The sequence below is a fragment of the Heteronotia binoei genome, chromosome 13 (assembly GCF_032191835.1).
Source record: "Heteronotia binoei isolate CCM8104 ecotype False Entrance Well chromosome 13, APGP_CSIRO_Hbin_v1, whole genome shotgun sequence".
NCBI classification, from domain to species: Eukaryota; Metazoa; Chordata; class Lepidosauria; order Squamata; family Gekkonidae; genus Heteronotia; species Heteronotia binoei.
The window spans coordinates 44,119,523-44,141,810 of record NC_083235.1 but is presented as its reverse complement, the minus strand read 5'-3'; the positions used below and the strand labels follow the sequence as shown (position 1 = coordinate 44,141,810).

The 22,288-nt window shown below is 41.9% G+C and overlaps 1 protein-coding gene across 8 annotated transcripts in view; it reads left to right on the top strand.

The window, feature by feature from the left end:
* Positions 1 to 8,413: 8,413 nt before the first annotated feature.
* The window catches only part of LARP4 (La ribonucleoprotein 4), a 44,843-nt gene continuing 30,968 nt past the window's right edge, over positions 8,414 to 22,288 (top strand). For 2 of the 8 annotated variants that reach the window (XM_060253096.1, XM_060253093.1), the window contains exons 1-2: positions 8,414 to 8,608; positions 15,427 to 15,574. In XM_060253096.1, coding sequence (XP_060109079.1) covers positions 8,591 to 8,608; positions 15,427 to 15,574 — 166 coding nt within the window. In that variant the 5' untranslated portion in view covers positions 8,414 to 8,590. Of the gene's footprint in view, positions 8,609 to 13,385; positions 13,492 to 15,426; positions 15,575 to 22,288 lie in introns of all 8 variants that reach the window. The other 6 variants (XM_060253097.1, XM_060253094.1, XM_060253091.1 and 3 more) reach the window with 5 other exon arrangements.

Below are 22,288 nucleotides of genomic sequence, written 5' to 3'. Positions count from 1 at the left end.
GATGGGGTGTGAACTGGCAGAGACTGACCAAGAGAGAGATCTTGGGGTCGTTGTAGATAACTCACTGAAAATGTCAAGACAGTGTGCCATTGCAATAAAAAAGGCCAATGCCATGCCTGATTAGGAAGGGAATTGAAAACAAATCAGCCAGTATCATAATGCCCCTGTATAAATCGATGGTGCTGTCTCATTTGGAATACTATGTACAATTCTGGTCACCGCACCTCAAAAAGGATATTATAGCATTGGGAAAAGTGCAGAAAAGGGCAACTAGAATGATTAAAGGTTTGGAACACTTTCCCTATGAAGAAAGGTTAAAACGCTTGGGACTCTTTAGCTTGGAGAAACATTGACTGCGGGGTGACATGATAGAGGTTTACAAGATTATGCATGGAATGGAGAAAGTAGAGAAAGAAGTACTTTTCTCCCTTTCTCACAATACAAGAACTCATGGGCATTCAATGAAATTGCTGAGCAGTCAGGTTAAAATGGATATATATATATATATATATATATGCGCCACTGTGTGACACAGAATGCTGGACTGGATGGGCTATTGGCCTGATCCAGCATGGCTTCTCTTATGTTCTTAATTTCATCTGCAGCACTTGTCTGAAGTTAGGGTGCGGGGAGCAGAGGAAGTAATTCTAGCTTTTATATTGTATGATTAGGGCCATATCAGGATGAAAGATGGTGATATGTGTGTGCACAGATGAAGAACTGTAAACTTGAGGTGGTGGTTAAAGGAAGGGTGGGAGCAGCAACAGAATATACTTTCAAGCAAACAAGAGTAGTATGTTTTACCTACAATGAGGGTGCTAGAAGCAGGTGCTGTAAGGTGAACAAAGTTCAGTTATGTGGGTCCCAGGCCATGAAAGATCTTAAACTCTAGCAGCTTAAATTGTGCCCAGAAACATAATGCAACTTTAATACATAAAGCCGCCCTGAGCCTGCCTGGGCGGGGAGGGCGGGATATAAATAAAATTAATAATAATAATAATATTGGCATATGAGCATAGCAGCTGGCCTTAATCAGAATTTTATAGCAATTGTAACTTCAAATTCAGCTCCATCTACAGCATGTTACAGTAATCTAGTCTAGAAGATCTAGAAGTTACTGAACTCAAACTAGGGTTGCCATTCCCCAGGTCCAGGTGGGGAATTCCACAGTTTTGGGGGTTTCTACTCACCTCTGGCCAGCTGAAGAAACCCTGCCCCCAAACAGCAACATTGCTGAGCAACATCTCTGGTGCGCTAAGATCACTTGGAAGTGATGTCACTGAATTGGGGACGTTGCATTGCGATGCTCTGATTTTGGGGCAAAACTATGATTTGAGGGCAATTTTACCAGAGTTTTGCCCCAAAACCAGAGCATCACCTCGATGTGATGTCACTTTTGGGCGATGTCAGTGCCTTGAGGATGTCCCTGCCTACACCTGGAATACCCCCAGAAGCCCTCACCAGCAAGATGAAGGGACTTGACGGCCCTAACTCAAACTTTATTATGTTGCTTCAGACCAACACAGCTACCCATCTGGATTTATATTATTTATAGTCAACCTTTCTTACAGGAATTCAAGGTGAATGACACCTACTGAGCTGGTGGTGGAAAGTGCCATCAAGTCACAGCTAACTTAACCTTGTAGAGTTTTCAAGGCAAGATATGTTTAGAAGTCATTGTCCATTGTCTGCCTTTGTGTTATGACCCTGATATTCCTTGGTAGTCTTCCCTCCAAATAATAGCCAGGGCTGACCCTGCTTAACTTTCAAGATCAGCTATCCAGATCAGGGCAGTAAGCCAGCAGAATAACAAAAATGGAACATTCAGTAACTAATGGATTTTAGAAGTCTAGAAACTGCAGAAAGAACTCAAGTGCAGCATGTGTATTTACATATGATTGCATCAGGTGATTGTTGCTGATTGGAATTTCTGAAAGAACTCAAAGGTGAACTTGTGGATCTTCTGACAAAAATATGTAATTTTTCATTAAAATCTGCTTCCGTTCCTGAGGAATGGAAGGTAGCAAATGTCACCCCTATCTTAAAGAGTGAGCAGTGAAGTGGCTAAGTTTGCAGGGTGGTGAGAACCAGAGAGGATTGTGAGGCACTCTAAAGGGATCTGTCAAGGCTGAGCGAGTGGGCATCAACGTGGCAAATGAGGTTCAGTGTGGCCAATTGCAAAGTAATGCACATTAGGGCCAAAAATCTTAACTATAAATACAAGTTGATGGGGTGTGAACTGGCAGAGACTAATCAGGAGAGAGATCTTGGGGTTGTGGTAGATAACTCACTGAAAATGTAAAAACAGTATGCGACTTCAATAAAAAAAGGCCAATGCTATGCTGGGAATTTTTAGGAAGGGAATTGAAAACAAACTAGCCAGTACCATAATGCCCCTGTTTAAATCTATGGTGCGACCTCATTTGGAGTACTGTGTACAATTCTGGTCACCACACCTCAAATAAGATGTTATAGCATCGGGGAAAGAGCAGAAAAGGGCAATTAGAATGATTAAAGGGTTGGAACACTTTCCCTACGAGGAAAGGTTAAAACGCTTGGGGCTCTTTAGCTTGGAGAAACGTTTACTGAGGGATGACATGATAGAGGTTTACAAGACTATGCATGGGATAGAAAGGGTAGAGAAAGAAGTACTTTTCTCCTTTTCTCACTCATGGACACTCAATGAAATTGCTGAGCAGTCAGATTAGAACAGATAAAGGAAGTACTTCTTCACCCAAAGGGTGATTAACACATGGGATTCACTGCTACAAGCCTAGACAGCTTCAAGAAAGGATTGGATAAACATATGCAGCAGAGGTCCATCAGTGGCTATTAGCCACAGCTCTGACAGAAACTGCTCTTGAGAGAACAGCTCAAAGAGAATTATGAGTGGGATTGGGAGCTTTCCTTACTTTCTTGAGCAGGTCACTCCACAAGGTGAGGGCTGCAGTGGAGAAAATATATGTATGAGCAACTGTTGATTTTGTCCATTTGCAGGTTGGCACCTGCAGAAGTCACTGCTGACTTGAGCAAAATTGTCATGGTGAACATATGTTTATGTTTAATTTGATTTATACCCCGCCCAGGCGGGCTCAGGGCAGCTTACATCAAATCATAGTTTACTATGATTGCAATCATAAAATCAATAAAACCATTAAACAGTACAAGTTAAAACAATCTACAGTTGGTGCTAACAAATCAGATGTTACTCATATTCTTAGGACGACAGCTGTTCCAGAATTCTACAGTCGACTGAAGGCTTGCTGGAAGAGAGCAGTCTTACAGGCCTTGCAGAACTGAGCAAGGTCCCGCAAGGCTCTAACCTCTTTCGGCAATTGATTCCACCAGGAGGGGGCTGCCACTGAAAAAGCCTGATCCCTGGTGGTCGACAGTCTCGCCTCTTTCAGCCCGGGGATCACTAGGAGATGTTGAGATCCAGATCTTAGTACTCTCTGGGGAACGTGTGGGGACAGACAATGCATCAGGTAAATGCGTCCTCGGCCATATAGGGCTTTAAAGGTAATAACCAGCACCTTGTAACGAATTCAGTACACTACTGGTAGCCAGTGCAGTTCCTGCACCGCTGGCTGTATGTGCTCCCACTTGGGCCACCCCAATAGCAGCCTAGGAGCTGTGTTCTGCACTAGCTGAAGTTTCCAGGTTTGCAACAAAGGCAGCCCCAAGTAGAGGGCATTGCAGTAGTCCAATCTTGAGGTGACCGTTACATGAATCACAGTTGCCAGGTTGCCATGGCCAAGGAAAGAAACCAACTGTTTCGCCCATCTAAGATGAAAGAAGGCGGATTTCGCAGTTGCTGCTATCTGGGCCTCCATTGTCAGGGAGGCCTCCAATAGCACCCCCAAGTTTCTGACCTTGGGCGCCATTGTCAGTGGCGCCCCATCAAAAGTTGGTAGGAGGATTTCCCTGCCTGGGCCGCCACAACTCAGGCAAAGGACCTCTGTCTTCATTGGGTTCAGCTTCAGTCGGCTCAGCTTAAGTCAACCAGCCACGGCTTTCAGCACCTGATCCAGGCTTTCTGGGACATCATCAGGTCGGCTGTCCATCAGTAGATAGAGCTGGGTGTCATCAGCATACTGATGGCAACTCAGCCCATACCCCCAGACAATCTGGGCAAGGAGTCGCATGTAGATGTTAAACAACATTGGGGATAGAACCGCCCCCTGAGGCACACCAGTTAAGCAGGTGTCTCTGAGACGACTCTCCCCCAATTGACAACCTTTGTCCCCGACCGCATAGGAAAGAGGAAAGCCGCTGTAAGGCTAGCCCCTGAATCCCTGTGTCGATGAGGCGGTGGGCGAGCAGCTGATGGTCGACCATATCAAACGCAGCCGATAGGTCTAACAACATAAGTACCGCCGAGCTGCCTCGATCCAGATGCCGCTGGAGGTCATCCACTAGGGTGACCAGAACTGTCTCCATCCCATGGCCTGGGCAGAAGCCGGACTGCGAGTCTAGGATGGAAGCGTCCTCCAGAAAACTTTGTAACTGTAGCGCTACTGCCCTCTCAATAATTTTCCCCAAAAAGGGTAAATTCGAGACCGGTCGGTAGTGTGCAAATTCGGCTGGGTCTAGGGTGGACTTTTTTAGGAGAGGGCAGACCACTGTCTCTTTAAGACGTTGAAAAAAGCCCTTTCAAGAGAGATCTATTTACGATATCTCACAGGGAGAGAAAGGCCAAGGCCATAAGGGGCTTTGTATATTTAAAGTATACTTTAAACTGAGGTTGGTGGCAATGATTTCCTGGCCCTGGCTCAATAAGATGATCTCAGTGTGGATTTTGAAGTTCCCCCAGAACAATCTAGGGTGCTCAACACCAGAACCTGCCTTATACTGAATCAGACCACTGGTCCATCAAAGTCAGTATTGTCTACTCAGGCTGGCAGCGGCTCTCCAGGGTCTCAGGCTGAGGTTCTTCACGTCACTGACAATGTGACTCTTTACTGAAGATACCAGAGACCTGGGACCTTCTGCATGTCAAGCAGATGCTCTACCACTAAGCCATTGCCCCTAGTGCTAGGCTGATGGTGAACTAGCAGATCTAACCTGTCCCTGGAACACAACACAAAGTATATAGTATCTCAACTTGCACTTGGTATCTAGAAAGAAGAAAAAGAATAATTGATGCTCCCCCTCTCTGCCTCAGTTCAGGGTTAACAAAGAACTGCAAACTCAACTGGAGATAAGTGAGATAGAGGTTGCAATGTTATGCAACCAGTTTTCTGTCACATATACCAGGTATATCATGCTCGTCATGGATCTTATTTTTAACAGACAAGGTCCTGACATTTAATAAAGTATGTAAAACAGAATTATTCAGAAGGGCATTTTTATAATGTAAATGGGGTTACATCTTAATAGATTAGCCCAGGAAAATGCACTGTTTCCACTGATGTAACTACGTTCTGTTTGGCTTAACATGCCATGTTTAACACTGTTCAAATAATAGCTCCATTTCAAATGTCTGCACTTCCTAGACCTGTTACATTACTTGATGTGTCATTCTATTGATTGCATTGATTTATATTGTGTAATCCACCTTGAGTCTCAGTGAGACAGGCTAACTATCAGTAATGTAAATAAATAGGGTCAAAATGGGGAATCAGAAAACTCACATGACTTTGGATGGGGCAGAGATTTATGGAAGAACATTTCAATGTCTCTCTGTTTTATCTCCTGTTACCAATATTTCTTAGAAGACTTGTATACACAACAATTTAAGAACAATTCTGCTGAATTAGATCAGTGTTCCATCTAGTCAACAACCTGTTTCACACAGCAACCAACCAATTGCCCCAATTGAACATATATATGAACATATGAAGCTGCCTTATACTGAATCAGACCCCTGGTCCATCAAAGTCAGTATTGTCTTCTCAGACTGGCAGCGGCTCTCCAGGGTCAAGCTGAGGATTTTCACACCTATTTGCCTGGACCCTTGTTTTGGAGATGCCAGGGATTGAACCTGGGACCTTCTGCTTCCCAAGCAAATGCTCTACCACTGAGCCACCGTTCCTCCCATAGCAGAAAGGCTATGGCCTCACTTTGATGTTGTCTTCTAGCCATCGGAGATTTGGTGCCTCTAAATATGGAGGTTCCCCTTTAGTTACAATGGCTGATAGACACTGATGGTCTTCTCCATGCATCTGTCTCATAATGTTAGTAAAACCGCCCATGCTCATAGCCAGGTTTAAACTATGGCTTTGTTAAAAGATACACCGTAGTAGGCAAAGATTATACCGTAGGAAAAGATTATAAAAAATAAATTGTATTTATATCATTGCGGAACAATAATTTTCAAGATAATATTGAATCATGTGTTTTCTCTTTTTCTAAAAGGAAATATGGATGTAAAAATTTCAATTAAGTGCTATCAGAATATTATTTTTTAAAACAACAAAGCTTAGAATAGCTCAAAGCAACTTGTTTTTGCACATGATATAAAGATGTGGTAGTTGGAATTCTAGTCACAACATTAAAAAAGATATTATAGCACTGGAAAGAGTGCAGAAAGCAGCAACTAGAATGATAAAAGGGTTGGAACACTTTCCCTATGAAGGAAGGTTAAAGTGCAGCTTGGAGAAGTGTCGAATGAGGGGTGACAAGATAGAGGGTTACAAGACTATACATGGGCTAGAGAAGGTAGAGAAAGATGTACTTTTATCCCTTTCTCACAATATAAGAACTCACAGGCACTCAATGACATTGCTAAGCAGTTGGGTTAGAATGGATAAAAGGAAGTACTTCTTCACCCAAAGAGTGATTAACACATGGAATTCACTGCGACAGGATGTGGTGGCAGCTACAAGCATAGACAGGGGATTGGATAAACATATGCAGAGGCCAATTAGTGGCTATTAGCCACAGGGTATTTGATGGAACTCTGTTGTCTGCAGCAGTGATTCTCTGTATTCTTGGTGCTTTGGGGGGGGGGGGGGATGGGACAGTGGGAGGGTTTCTAGTGTCCTGGCCCCACTGGTGGACCTCCTGATGGCATCTGGTTTTTTGGCCACTGTATGACAGAACGCTGGATGGTCCATTGGCCTGATGCAACATGGCTTCTCTTATGTTCTTACGAATACTGCCCAAGTTAAAACAAAAATATGTAGTTTTATCAGTTTTATTCCTCTTTGTGTAGTCCCGAGAACATCTATCTTTCTATTATAAGGGAAGATAAATTGCCCTCTATACCATGTGGAAAGACAACATCTACAGATCCAAAGATTGTGCCTTCTTCTATATGGCAGGATAAGAGAAATCTGTTTTCCCTGAACTTCCACATTCTTAATCACTGCCCATAGCTTCTGAAACTGGGCAAACATTTCACGGGTTCTGAGTGGAATTATACTACCATTGCCGTCATACTAAATATTACAGAGATCAATATTACAGAGATCATACTAAATATTACAGAGATCATGCCCGTCTGTATGCAGCAAAACGTCGGCAAATCTGTTCCTAGTGCCTGACTTACGGCATGGCAATGGTACTGTTCTAGCATTTCTATTTGCCTCCTGTACAATCACATGCACAAAAATAATTCCAGAGGGGTAGCCCTGTCAAGACAGTTGTGACAACATTAAACAAGAGTCGTGGGTCACTAATTTAAAAACGAACACGACCTTCGTGAGTCAGAGCATCAGATGCACGAAGATTATTCCCCACCCTCTTTCAAACACAGGCAGTGATGCGATCCAGACTTACTTGGCAGAAAACCCCACATAAGATTTTAGGGGAGAGTAAAAATGCAAAAGGTAAACGCTGACAGGATAGCTAGATGCAAGTCCAGTAACATCATCTTAGAGACCACCACACCAAAAAGATTATGGCGGTATAAGCTTTCATAAACGAAAGCTCCCTTCGTCAGATGCCTTGTATCTGACCAACACGGCTATTCTCAGTAACTATCAAAAAGTGGCCAAAGCAGGATACACTCGTGTCCAGTTCAAAACAAGCTGTTTTACTTTCTCTTTCCCGTTCTTTCTCCATTTTCCAGAAGAAATGAGCTCTCATTCGCAAAAGCTTACGCTAGAATAAACGTTATTAAGTCTTTTAAAGTGTCGCTGGATTTCTGCTTGGTTGTTGAAGTGGCAGTCACCAACATCCTCCTCCCCCCCCCGTTCACGGAATGGTCCTTTCCAAGAGTAATGAATGGACTACGCCCCCTCCTTCAAGGAGTGGTACGTCCCTCGCGCACAACTGCTAACGCGGCCGCCATTAGCCCCGGCCGGTTGGGGCCGGCTTTTCTCTGTCATACACTTTCTGAGGCTAGTCAGCGTGCTTGTGGTCCGGAAGTGCTTCTACAGCTTGCCCCGGAAAAGGAGGAGTGCTGGACGAAGGGGGCTTGTCCCTGGTGGCGGACGGAGCAATAGTAGCGGCGGCAGGAGAGAGGCCGGAGGGAGGAGGCGGCGGCGAGGAAGAAGAGGGAGGCGGAGCCTCAGTGTCTTCGCGCGGCTGGAGTGAAGTCGGGCGTTCGCTGCTGGCTGGGGGAGGAGAAGGAGGTCCCCAGGGGGGGCCTGCCGGGATTGGGTCGGGAGGGTCACAGACGCGGGTGGGAGGCTGGAGAGAGAAGATGCTGCTCTTCGTGGAGGTAAGGGAGCGGGGGGAGGGTTGAGCCACGTGACTTCTCTGGCGGCGCGCGCTCGCCTGGTTTTTTTTGGGGGGGGGGATGGGACGGGACTGACACAGCAAATCCAGACAAAATTATTTTTCTTCTCTCCCCCTCCCCCCCTTTAAAAGGAAACTTTCATGGCGGGGCGCAGGGAGGGACGGTGCTTGCCGGTTGGCGCTGATTGAGGGCGACGCGATCACGCGGCCGGCTGGGCGGGTAATGTGGTGCCGGAGGGAGAGAGGGAGGGAAGTGGCGAGAAAGCAGCCCCACTGGAGGGAGGTGGTTGGCTCCGCGTGGATGGGGGGTGGGTGTCCGCCAAGGGCAGCAAAGTCCCCGTAGAGCCCTCTTCCGTCAGGCTTGGGTGTCGTTGCGCGTGTGGGGGACGGGAGGCTCCGGGCCATGGAAGCGTGTCTTGGATTGTGAAAGCGAGGCGGGCCTAGGGGACATGATGGAGGGACTGCGTTAAATGGGCGTTTGATGAGAACAGGAGTGATTTGTAAGTTTCTCTCTGTGTGCCTCTTTGCTTTGCCGGCGAAGCGGCGGGGAAAGGGAGTCTGGGTGAGGGGAGGCCTTGAAAGACACTGCAATGACCTTTTGCAAAAGTTGCTCTGGCGGCTGCTGCATGGCCGGGCACGTGTGAAGGTTACACACCGATTGAGGCCCGCGCTGGGGAGGAAGGAAATCACTCCAACCATTTTTATATCGCCTAATTCTCTCCCCACCAAAAAAAAAAAATCAGAATTCTTTTCCCTCTTGCTTTTTAAACCGCAGACACATGAAATAAATGCAAGGTAATCAGCTGCCTAGCTTTCTTTCTCTCTCCTAGCTAATGCTTTGAGTGGATTCCAGATTGTATTCTTATTGTGGAAATGTCAGACTAGCAAGCTGCAGTTTAGTAACTTGGCGCTGGCTTAACTGTGCTCATAAAGAGAGCACACTTTCAACCCAGATGGGTATAGTTTCTGCATTCTAAGTGACTTGTGAAACTGGATGCTTTTTTGTCTTATTCGGGTGTCTTACTGAGGGAGGATAGTGCACCTAGTGTTATTTGCTTGAACAGAACAAAACATTTCTGAATGTTTTAATAGTATATAAAATACTTGGAAGGAAACATGTTGCCTAGTTAAATCTGTAAAGTAACATATGGCCAGAGTTTTTAAGCTCTGCAAAGTCAAAGTTTGGAATAATTTTTAAGATGAACATTGTTTGTGATATCCATGGGTTTTTTTTTTTACAATAGGGTACTTAAATTGGAAGAACATAAATTGCATTTTATTTCTGCCGAGTTTGAGTTGCAATTCAGTCTTCTGCATGTCCTTTAGAAATACCTTCCACACTTACATAGGCTCCTAATCTATTAACATTGTACCCTCATAAAACAATTAAAATAGTATATGGGGAAGGAACAAATGTTTCTTTAAAAGTTGATGGCCTGGCTAAATTGACAGGTGTGTAGTTGGGACCTACTTATGTGCTGTGTAACAACTTCTCTTTTGCATTATAACATTAGGGCTTTTATGAAGATTATTTAGTAGCAGGGCAGTTAACATGTCCAGCCTGTGCCTTTCTGCAGGCTTTAATTGTTTCACTGTCAATTTTACTTTATTTGATATTTTGCAAAGCATAGGAAGTGTATGGAATTTCACTTTGTGTTTTTGTTATTTGGTTTAGTTGTGTGCCAGTACATATACATTAGCTGAAGGCTAGGGACTAATTAAAATTACTGTGATCTGAGGTGAATCTGAAAAGTGAAGTAGTATTCTTAACAATAAAGTACTGTTATATTTGATGACATTAAGGCTGGAAGAGTAAACTATAAGGAAAGGAAATGAGGAGTCTTAAGAGGAGGGAATTCATTCTTGTCTAACATCTTCTGCTGGAAAAATGGTATGTCTGTCATGAGTCATCATTTATTAATACTATAAAATCCTTTTGCAAGTATACCAGTTGCAAAATTACAGTGCAGTCCTGTACAGAATTACTGAAGTCAGAACCCATTGATTTTGGTTGGCTTACTGAAGTAATACTGCAGGGGAGAACACTGTTAATATGTTACAAAAGGATTAATATATTAAAAAGGGTTTAAAGCCTTTTCTGATTGGCACTTATTTGGAAAAGAGCCACTGGGAAGGCAGGTCAATTCCAAATATGTGCAATTGACACGTTATTCAGTAGAGATCACTGGGTTATACCTCTGTAAATTAAGTAATTTATTATCACATCTCTTTAGAAGAAGCTTGATTCAGTCAGTGTAAATGTATGGAAGTGGTGATTTGGACTTGTTAATTTGGAGTGAAGTAGCTCAACATGAATTACAGCAACATGGCTATTATATTATTTCCTTGTTAGATTTTTGATGAATAAATGTTTCACAAAATAAGAAAAAGTTTGAATCCAGTGGCATCTTTAAGACCAACAAAGTTTTTTCAAGGTTTTTGTGTGCATGCACACTTCTTCAGATAAAGGTGCCACTGGACTCAGACTTTGATCTGCTGGTGTAGAATATTAGAGTAGAATATTGTAAAAAGAAGTCCACACAGCTAGATTGACTTAATAAAGGAAGCAATGGCTTTCAGTTTGCAAGAGCTAAGCAAGGCTGTCATTGATAGGACATTTTGGAGGTCATTAACTCATAGGTCACTATAGGTTGGAAGTGACTTGATAGCACATAACACACACACTCTTTATAGGGTTCCCCTTAGAACATTTTGCAAAATTAAAACTTAATCATATGCTGGTAGCAAAGCAACCATTTTGTTAAATTTAGCAGTTTCCATATAGTTATTTAATGCCTTCAAACTGGCTAATAACGAGTAGGGTATTTTTAAAGAGGAGGGTAGTGTTGTTAAATTTATGTGCACAGACAGCAAAACCTGCATATTCATTTTATTTATGCTGTCTTCTTACTCCATGGAGTTCACGTCATTTTTCAGATGGTTCCTAAGTGGTCTGCCACTCAGGACCAGATCCTCTTATTTTCTGTAGTTATTTTTATTGTGAGCCATAATTAACTTGATACTGAATAGAATTATTAAAACAATAATATGATTTAACCATCCCTCTTAATGAAGGGGTCCAAATAGGTCTGTTCATGTTGAACCCACTGTTTTTTTTTCACTCTCAATAGCTTCCTTGAAAATTGCAATCTGAAAAACTTGATAGTAGATAATAAATACCGATGGTTAGAATTTCTTTCTGTGAGTCACATTAGGGTGAGAGAATGACTTACCCGCAGCTACACAATGAACTTTATGTTAATTGGATCTGAGACTTTCCCAACAGTTTTTAACATCTTATCCATCATGCTACTTTGTGCCTACACAACTTCAGATTCAGTAAGAGTGGTAGCTCCAGATGGAAGTGTCTGGAAAGTTATTTTATTTTACAAAGTTTATATCTCACTTTTCTACCCTCACAAGGGCCACCGAGGCAGCTAACAAATTAAAACATGCATTTTTAATCATATTATAGCTCTTCAGTTAGGTGTTGTTACCTTGCGCAGAGGTTTTGTGGTGCTGTTTTTTGCCATACCTGTTGGTTCTGCTAGTTTGTTTGGCCAAGTAGCAAACAGCTTGGCAAAACTCCCTTGTGGATTGTGGTGTTTGGTGTGGCAGTTCAGTATATGTGAGTCCAGACACTTCCTCCAGAAGTATTCTTAAGTGCAGTCCATAATTGTTCCACTGGCCAGATGGCAAGCAAACCATAGTCATGGGTGAGCTGAAGAAGACAAGTGGTTAGTAAACACATTAAATTTTATGCAGGTCATATTAGTGTTTCTAATTATGTTTTAGTCATAATTTTCAATAGGCTGCTTATCAAAAAAGGATTTTTTAAAAATAATCTGTACTTAGAATGACATTCAGACCATTCTCTTGGATATTCATTATGTGAATCATCTGTTCTGGAACGTGTTCTTGATAAATATTCTCTCATAAGGCAAGATCTGGTCACTATAAACCAAGACTAATTCCATTAATGTTCTGCTTAAAATTCCTTACTCTTATCAGTGTGTTCTTACAGAAGCATGGGCATGGCTGAATGATCTGAGGTTAATGTTTGTATTAGCATTGCTTTGTTTCTGTAGCAGTGCTAAAGTAAACTATTGCAAGTTGTCATGATCTGTAATATCAGAGGCTCTTCTATAAGAGCATATTTTAAAAAGGGTTTTATTGAATGACAACCTTGTGCTTTTTATGAACAAACAGGCTGCTTGGGATGTCTGAATATAACCAGATTATCATTAGCGATGCCTGACCAATGTAGCCATGTGAGAAGGGAAAAACCTTAAAAAGATATAGAGTAGAGGGACAGCTTGAGAATAGTCAACACTGATAAAGTAGTATTCCATATAAAATTGCAAAGCTACTTGAGGATACGGATGAAGAAGGCGTTACTTTGAGCTTTTTGACAGGTTGGTTATCCTGTTAATATTTCTTCTAGTTGATTGCTTCTCCCCATTTCTTGTGGCAGAACATTCTGTAAGGGAAATCTGTGATGTTATTTCGCGTGTTCCTCTGCACTGCTGCCGTGGGACAATCTTGCCTTGATTCTGAAGATGCTGTGCAGTTTTATAATGCCTAAGCTTAAGGGAAGAAACTGGTTTGTTACTATAACTGAAATTATATGCTGTAGAAGAAATGCTGTAGGTGGTAGTTGAACATATGAATATACTGATGTTTAGATCTTGGTGGGGGCAGAAGTGTATGTGGCTAGATTGCTTCCTTATGTCCTGTTTTTTTTTCTGTTCTGTGGACAGGGTATGGTGCTAAAACCACTCCTTGATGCTAGAGAGACTCCAGAAGGCTAAACTCTGGAAATTCAGCTTCATTATTCTCTGGCCTGTGCTTCTCTGTGGCAAGATGGTCAGTGCTTGTTCAGTATTATTATACTGTCCTAATAAAGGCGTATTTATTGTTGTGAGTGTACTTTTGTTGTTCAGTGAAATGTTTATTTGAGAGAACACTTCTTTGGATTTTTCAGTTGGGTACTGGACTGTGAAAATGTCTTAAGAGCCAAGGTTCTGTTCTTGTATGCCAATAGCAAACCTTTAGATATGCAAGCAATTGGGTTCCTGGGAGCCTTTAATAATATTTTCAGACTCATAACCTGAGTAGTGCAATAGTTTATTGGTAAAGTCACAGAAGTTGGAAAACTGCAAATGAAATATTTACATTTCCATACATACAGTGTTCCTCAAGCTGTTTGTGTTTTTCATTGATGTTGCTCCATGGAGTGTAATACCTGTGAAGTGTAATCTGTGTTTAATTTTTTTTACTTTAATTGGTGTTTACAATGGGATATTGTTAAAAGAGAAAGCTTACTTGTACGCAACTTGAAATTATTTCACTGAACAGGGATGGCATTTATGTGTTTAGTCTGAAATATGTTTGCTCAGCCTCCTTGACAGGTGGTAGCTGTGCAAAAATACACTTTTAGTATTCCCCCCAAACATCCACTGTTGTTCCCTGAGCAGGAAGACATACTATTTAGACATAGTTTTCTCCATTTTACAGCGTTTAGATCTGGTAATATTGTGATACATGCCCTCAAGTGTCAAGATATCTTTGCATATCTGTGGGCTTACTGCAAATGCTGACTGGGAGGTACTATTACTGAAACAAAAAGCAGTATTAGAGATGCTGCAGAATTTGTTAGCTTCTGTGAGCTTCAAGTTTCTCCTGAAAAGCTGAGACCCTAGTTAAATCTTTGGAAAGCTTTAGCATCCACAATATGCTAAGAGCTTACCTAAATTCATTGGGGTGGATTCTAAAACAGGGTGACTGCAGAAAAATAAGTACAATCAGAGTCAAAATCAGAAAACATTCTAAATAACATCATTCAGGATTTGTCTGTCTGTTTTCTTCTATCTCGAAATAATGTTTCACAAACCTTAGACACTTCAAGAGGCCTTACTACAAACTGCAATGATGACTAATGTGGAAATTGATAATGTTGGGATTGGGAGTGGTAGTATTGAGAAATGAGGCTGCATCAGTTACTAAGGAAGCTGTGGCAGTGGGGTGGGGGGAGAAAAGCAAAATCTGTTTTTGGTGCACATGGTATCCTAATGCTAGTTCATCACAGTTTGTAGAAGGTGCTTGTGGTCACCTGAGTTCCAAAAAGACTTCCTTCAAAATATGGCTAGTAGTAGAATCTTTCCTAACTTAATAGGTGTTAAGTCTGCTAGTACACCTTGTAGAGCTGCTTTCCTTACTTAAAGAGCATCATTGCTCTGTTGCATGATTCGATTGCTTTTATGAGATTTATTTTGGAATGACATGAGGAGCAGTGCATCAAGTAGATATATTTCAGAAGGAGGAGGAGACAACACTGAGAATATTTTTTCTCACAATAAAACAAACTCAGTAGAAGTGTTCTTATTCAGCACCTGAATCTCTGGGACATTCAGTTAACTGGAATCACCGGGAGGACAAACTATTCCTATATCCCTGTACCTTCAAGTGTGCATGTGTACGCTCCATCCCTCTGTCCCCCAACGCCAGCCAGCCATACTGTATTGGACCACTCCATGGCTGGGGAGGAGGAGTTCCTGCCATGTGTGGGTGGTGTTGCCATGGTGTCCCAAAGGAGGGGGTTAGCTTAAGTATCTGGCATGTTTGATTAACCAGGAAAAAAAGTTCCCATGAAAGCCAGGTGACTGAACATTTATTGTAACTTGTAGACAAGATCTCGCTGCTAAGATGAATTTTAGAGAGAAGATATATAGTACATTATAGTGCAAATATTTAAAAATGTTCTAAAATGTTAGGTTGCTAATACACCTTGTGTTTTCTCAGCAGGTAACATCGAAAGGGGCCAGCTTAAACCCTAATGCAAAAGTATGGCAGGAAGGCATGCAGGGAAATTCAGAGGCTGCCCCAGGAACTAATAGCACTGAACATTCATGGCAAGAGACAGCAACTGTGCCAGGAAGTTGTACAGAGGGTAAGACGTCAAGACTGTACTTTGAAATGCTAACAGTAGCTTAATCCCTTGTTTAGTTAAGACTGTGGATATAGTACATGGTTTTAAGTCTTTCAATAAGAAGAAACCAGTGCTCTTGTCTTTGAAAGTGAAGTTCCAGCAACTGGATGCTGATAGTAAGTAGCAACGGACAAATAATGACATATGGCAATAGGTAGCTTCAGAAGGTAGAAAAGCAGAACTTTTTCTGAGTTCCTGTAGACGTACAGGCAGGGTGGAGGTGATCGTGAATGGAGGTGTTTTATGTTGCTGCTTATTAAAGTTACAAAGGCCCAGTGATGACCAAGTATCGCGCTAAGAGGGAATCGAGTTGCTAAATTTGCAGAAATGAATTCTGTCTCAGTTTCTCCCATTTTTCTGTTCTTGCTTTTTTTCTCACCTTTTGTCTTGAGCTTTTTCTCCCCATTTCTGCACTTTAGTGAACACTTGACCCTGTGACCAAAAAAGATTATGAGATCTGAGGGCCATTTGCAATCAAAGTAGGTTAGGTTTATTTGATTTATATCCCGCCCTCCCCACCAAAGCAGGCTCAGGGCGGCTCACAAGTTCACAATGAAACAGCAATAAAACATTGAGTTAAACATTAAATAAACAATTAAATAAAAACAATTCAGGTGCTAATTTCAATACAATTTAAAGATGGAATTCAGTAGGCTGTTGAGTTGTTCTTGGGATAATGATACTTTTTAGATAATGCACTGGTTAAAAGATATTGGCACAAATATGTTTGCTGAAAACTCTTAAGAGAAACAAAACTTTCTGCTACTGATGTTACCAGTAGATTTACAGGGTACAAATAAACTTTATTAGCTGCCTTTGGAGAAAATGTCATGCATTCTAAAAGCTACATCTAACTGCAGATTATATTAAACTCAACAGGCTATTTCTGATTATATTTTAGAAAAAAAATATTCTATTTTAAAATAGATGTCATATTGTAGGTAATGGATACTTTTCTATGAAAGTGAAGAGGACCGAGACAGTGAGCACTTAAATCTTGCATAGGTTAATAATTCTTAAGCCCATGTTTCTTGGGTTAAAAATTTACATCTTGCAGTCTCTCAATGAGTGTAATAGCATTGGTGATATAACACAAAGGAGTATTTGAAGTCTTTCATATTATTTGCAGTCCCCATGAACAGTGGGAGAGCAATATTGGATCTGAACTTTCTAAGCATCAGATAGTGGAGTATCACAACAGAAGAACATGTGTCAATTAATTGAGCTTACTGTTTGCCTTACCTTCATATCAAATGTCTTCAGTAGGATCATGATGGATGTGCTGCCTTATCTCCAGTCTTTTACCTTTATGACCTGCTACTGAGATCCCTTTCCACGGGTTACATGATGAAAGGCAGTGGTGGTGACCCAGTTTTTGAGAAGTTATGGAAACTGATCAACAAGCACAAAAGCTCCATGCTTTCTTACTCAGTGCTTAACAGCTTTCAAGTTGTGTATGCTTACATGTGTATGGAATAGGCAAAGTGTGTGAAGTTTCTTCTCTAAGTCCAAAAAAAGAAATTGGTGAGATAAGTGGTCCTTTTGAAGTCAGCTGACTTAAGTGTTTCTGGTTTGTCTGCAGGATTCATTTTGTAGGTAATGGTTACTCTTCTGTGTAAGGAGGAACCTTTTGTTCACTTGCTGTCTGGAGAAGGCATCCAAAGGAATTTGTCCCTTTAAACAAAACTTGCAAACTTGCCAGCTGGGGAAAGTGTCCAAGGAGCTGAAAAATTTGACAATCCCAATTATTTCTTAAATCCCAATAGTTTACTGATATTGGAATTCAGGAATGTTGGGAAATACTGAAATCTTTTGGATTCAGTATACACGAACCCAAAAAATACTCATTTTTTTTGTGTACACCCCTAAATCACAACACATTCAACAGATAGGTTATGTGTGGCTTTCATCATAAATGCATCTGACGACATGTAAAACAGCAACATGACCATCATTTCCAATGTCTTTTTCAGACATTACAAAACAGGCAGCCTTTGCCTTGGCTGAGGCTTGCATTCCCAGGTTGCTGCAGCTAGTTGTGTTATCTGTTGTTCATCACCATGTATGGGGCACAGGGTTTTTTTTAAAAAATCTGTCAATCCAGATGCTGCTGTTCTTTGAGTCTTTTGCTCAGAATAGTGTTAAGGCCTCATCAGTAGTTCCAATGTGTCTTCATTTTTAGAGTTACATTGCCTGGTAGTTTAAAATTATTGGAAGGTTAAACAATTGGTTTAAAAATATTCTTATTGCCAAGTTTAGAATCAATTTGTAGGGGAAAGTTTAGATTGTAAAAAGTGCTTTGGACAAAAGACTATCTAGACAGAAAATTTTGTTTTTCAAAAAAGGATTAGATGGTGGTGGCCAAATAGTTGCTTGCATGATTTTTTAGAAATCCAGGGGGTGATCAGAACTTTATAACAGCAAGTGACAGAAACATTGGAACCGAAAAATGTTCTGATGCCCTTAAAAGGATAATCTGATTTATCATTCTTATTGAGACTTGATTTTTTAAGAAAAATTAGAGCACCCCAAGACTGCACCATGTTAATTTTGTCATAATAGCAACAAGTTGTTGACCTGGAATATTTTATAAGGAAGAAAATAAAATGTGTCATTTTAAAGTTCAAACAAATTCAGTGGTTTTTGTGAAAATTATTTTTATTGAAATACCACTTATAAAAATTCAAAGACAATGAAGATGTGTTTTGCTGAGATCTAAGAAAAAAGCCAAATGCGCTGAAAATTCTTCACAAATTAATTTTAGCATGGTTGTTCCCTCATACTTTTCAACAGAGTTTAACTCTCTTCCATCAAAGTAGCTGGGATGCCTCAGTTTCATTGTTGGCCTTCATATCACAATTCTAGCTGACAAGCTTGCCTTGTGTTTTATTAGCAGTTTTTCTGTGAAAAAATAAAGCATTGGAAAATGTTCTGCCCCACATCTCTGCTAAGAGATGTGAGGGCCAACGTTCCTTCTAAACTGCAGAGTCTTGTCAGCAAAAATTCTATTTTGTGAGCTACTGGCATTAAAGTTGTGAGCTACTGCATAAATTAGTGTGCTCTGGGGTCATCCTTCCTGAACTAAGGCAAAAATGTGTGAGCTGAAGGCTAAAAATCTGTGAGCTAGCTCACTCTAACTCAGCTTAGAGGGAACACTGGTGAGGACCCCAAGGTATATTACAAATATAACCTACTTCCCTTTATTTTGTTAATATATCTGGGGACCCTTAAGCATCTAAAGTATTAAATCTGTATTATCCCCAGATTTATGCTTAACTGAGAATAAACAATTGAATGTAGGATGTAAGATTATATACTTTCTCCCCATCCCTTTTAGAGCTGGAATTCCTGTCACCCTCTGTAACTGTGGTTAAGCATTATATTGGCAGCAGTGATAACTGTAGATAAGGCTAATCTGGGTTCCCACTTAGCTAGATTTTGAAGTCAAGGTTTCAAGCAGCTTTCAAATCTTAGTTAAATGTAAGTCTAATTAGCCTTAACTTTAGTTAAGTCTGGAGAGGGAACTTGCATTCTAGAAAAGTTTAAGGGGGTGTGATGGATTTAGTTTTATAAATTTACAAAATGCCATTGTGGAACTTAAAACTACAGATTTGACTGACTCAGGTTAGTTGAATGAAGAAGTTAGCTTGTATTATCAACCATGAGGGCAGGACTAGGAAATTATGAGCCAGCCTTTCTCCTTCTGAGGTGGAGGACATCTTGGTAGGTGATTCCCATGGTCCTTTCATGGAGGCAGGAACTACTTTTTCTCCTTCCTTTCAATGACATGGGAGTCACCCGCCTTCAGTTCTGTTCCTGCCTTAACAGAAAGAGCAGTTCATTCATAGGCGTAGCCTTTTCTTTTATTCCTTTTTTCCCACCCTCTTTTTCCTTATATACCTCTTATTCTTATACATCAGGGGTGGGGAACCTTTTTTCTGCCAAGGGCCATTTGGATATTTATAGCATCATTTGAGGGCTGCACAAAATTATCAACTTAAAAATTAGCCGGGAGAGTGGGGGCCTCAAGAAAAGGATGCGGAGAGCGGCACCCATTTGAGGGACCCTAGGGATCAAGTGGGGGGGGTTGATTAGATGGGTCCCCCCAAAAAACTATGGGCCTGGCTGCCTCCCCTCCCCTTCCTCATTTCTCTGGCTGTGTGCTCCAGCCCCCACTGCTTCCCATTCCCCACCCAGTTCTCCCGGCTCTGTAAGCCTTGGCTCATCTTGCCCTGGCCCTGCCGTGCGGGTGGGCAGGGGGAGCATTCTGCCATCCTTGACTCATGTTGCTGCTTACCAGTGTGCCTCAGCTGGTTCAAAGTCAATATGGTTGGGGGCAGCAGTGCAGGCACCTTCAGCCTGAGAAAAGAGGAGGAAAGCTGCCAGTGCTAAAGGGCAGAGCAGAGGCCTAGGTGATAGCAGGCAGGTGGCATGCACATGCTTCTCCTCCTTCGCTGCCTGCTCTGATCTCCTTGGCTCACGAGAAAGGAAAGGGGTAGGGCCAGGCCAGGAAGTGTTCCCCAGACCTGTGCAGAGCTCCTTGGTGCGTGCAAGATTAGCATGGGGCTGGGCAAGGAAGCCTCCGACCTGCACGGGCATATGGAGTGTGCGTGTCCACGTGTCCAGCCTGGATTGCTCTGCGGGCTGGTCCAAGTGGCCTTGGGGGCCATAAACGGCCCAAGGACCAGAGGTTCCCCACCCCTGTTACACAGGGATGACCAAACTTGCTTAATGTAAGAGCCACATAGGATAAACATCAGATGTTTGAGACCCGCAAAACATTAATGCAGTTGGACTTGTTCTGACCTGCCAGCTGCTGAGATGCTGACCATGCCCCTGTCTGTGTGCAGTTATATATTATTACACATACAGATAAGAGAGAGAGAGTGCATCAGACAAGAATAAAAGCAGCCTTGAGCTGTTGGCACATCATCTTATTTCAATTTTTAACTGATCTTTAATTAAAATAAACAACTCCTAGGTAGCTAGAACTATTAGTTTCCTGATTTTTGTCTTGAAAGTAATATATTTTCGCAAGCAGTCTCTAGTTCCCTCAATTGGAATCAAATGAGGGAGGGAAAGAGTGAAAGAGAGCAAAAGAAAGGTGAAAAGAAAGAAAGAGGTGGAAAGAAAGCAGATAGATGGGGGGACGAAAGAGAAAGAAACAAAGCAAACAAATTGGGGTGGGAGGGAGAGAGAAGAGGGAAGGAAGGGAGAATGAAAGAGAAAAAAGATGGAAAGAAGGTGAATAGGTGGGGGAGGTAAAGGTAGAAAGAAAGCAGCTTTAACTTTAAATGTGTTCTCCAAGCCCCGCTCTGCTCTCATGTCAGCCAGCTTGGTGAAGGGATTGAAAGAGACAAATGACTTTTCTGAGCTAAGCCAGCTGGCTTGTACAGCAATGAGTCGGGACTTGGAGAACACATTTAACTTTAGAGGGGGAGGGAGGGGAGAATAAGAGAGAGAAAGAGGAATGAAGGAAAGAAATAGGTGGGGAGGGAGAAGTGGAAAGAAAACCACTTTAAATGTTTATCCAACAGGGTGGTGGGGGCTTCAAGAGCCACACAATATGTGTGAGAGAGCCACAGTTTGGCTACCCATGTTCTTATACTATCTTCTGGAGCTCTTTTTCTGTTTCTTATTTTTCCTTGCCTCAATCTGAATGACTCTTAGAGACACAAAATTTACAGTGGCTCTTTTGGTAGCTTCTATAGTGAAGGCTTGATGCAAGTTGTAAGTCGCCTCATGACTTCAAAATAGCAATTCAACTGAGTCCTCTCTGAAGGAAAGATGGAAGCTCTGCTGATGGCTATCGCTGTGGAGTAGGACACTGTAGGAGCTGGCATGTCTCAATATCAGCTTACATGGTCTGTCTCTACTGAAGCTGCTCCACCTAAGGCTCAAAAATGCCCATCTTTTGAAGCCCACTGCAGTTCACACTGCCTGCTCTTACCCTGCAGTATGTAGCAGGGGCCACTTGGGAGCATGCTTGTTTAGACTCTGAAGGCAACATGTGGGCTACTGGCTTTTGTTTTGATGCCAGAGAACCCGATGCCAGCTTCTCCCACTGGGAGATGGAGCCAAACTTGTCTGATATGCACCAAGCCTTGAACCTTACTGGAAGGAGCACAGAAAAGTGTTGGATCCAAGAGATGTTTTTCTATGCGAAAACAAGGTTCTAATATTCAAAGATGCTCGTTCAGCTTCTTGCAACTTGTTGGACTTTGGTCCTTAGTGGCTTTCAGTTAGCAGTTCACTACTTTGAACTTTACCAGTTGGACTTTTGGGTTGGACTGCCTGTTCTGTGCTGTATTTGTTCCATGCCTATTTGTTAGGTTTCTGCATAGCCTATGAATGTTATATTGTTAGTGCTTTAAGTGTAATCTATATAAGATACAGTTTGGATGTTTGTACATGGAGGCTCTTACCCACTTTTCCGTGATTCTCACTTTTGTTGCCATGCACCAGACTTTGCCATCTCTAGATGGGTAATATGCCTGAACCCGGGACTAGGGTAGGGGAGGAATCCACATTCTGGCTCATTATTAAGGACCAGACCTAAAGGGAATAAGGAGTTCTTTCCCAGATTTAATGCTTCAGAGAGAGTATTTCCTTTTCTCATTTTTTTGAAAGACCAGTTAAAGCAGAATGGGCTAACGTCATGTCAAACCATCAGTT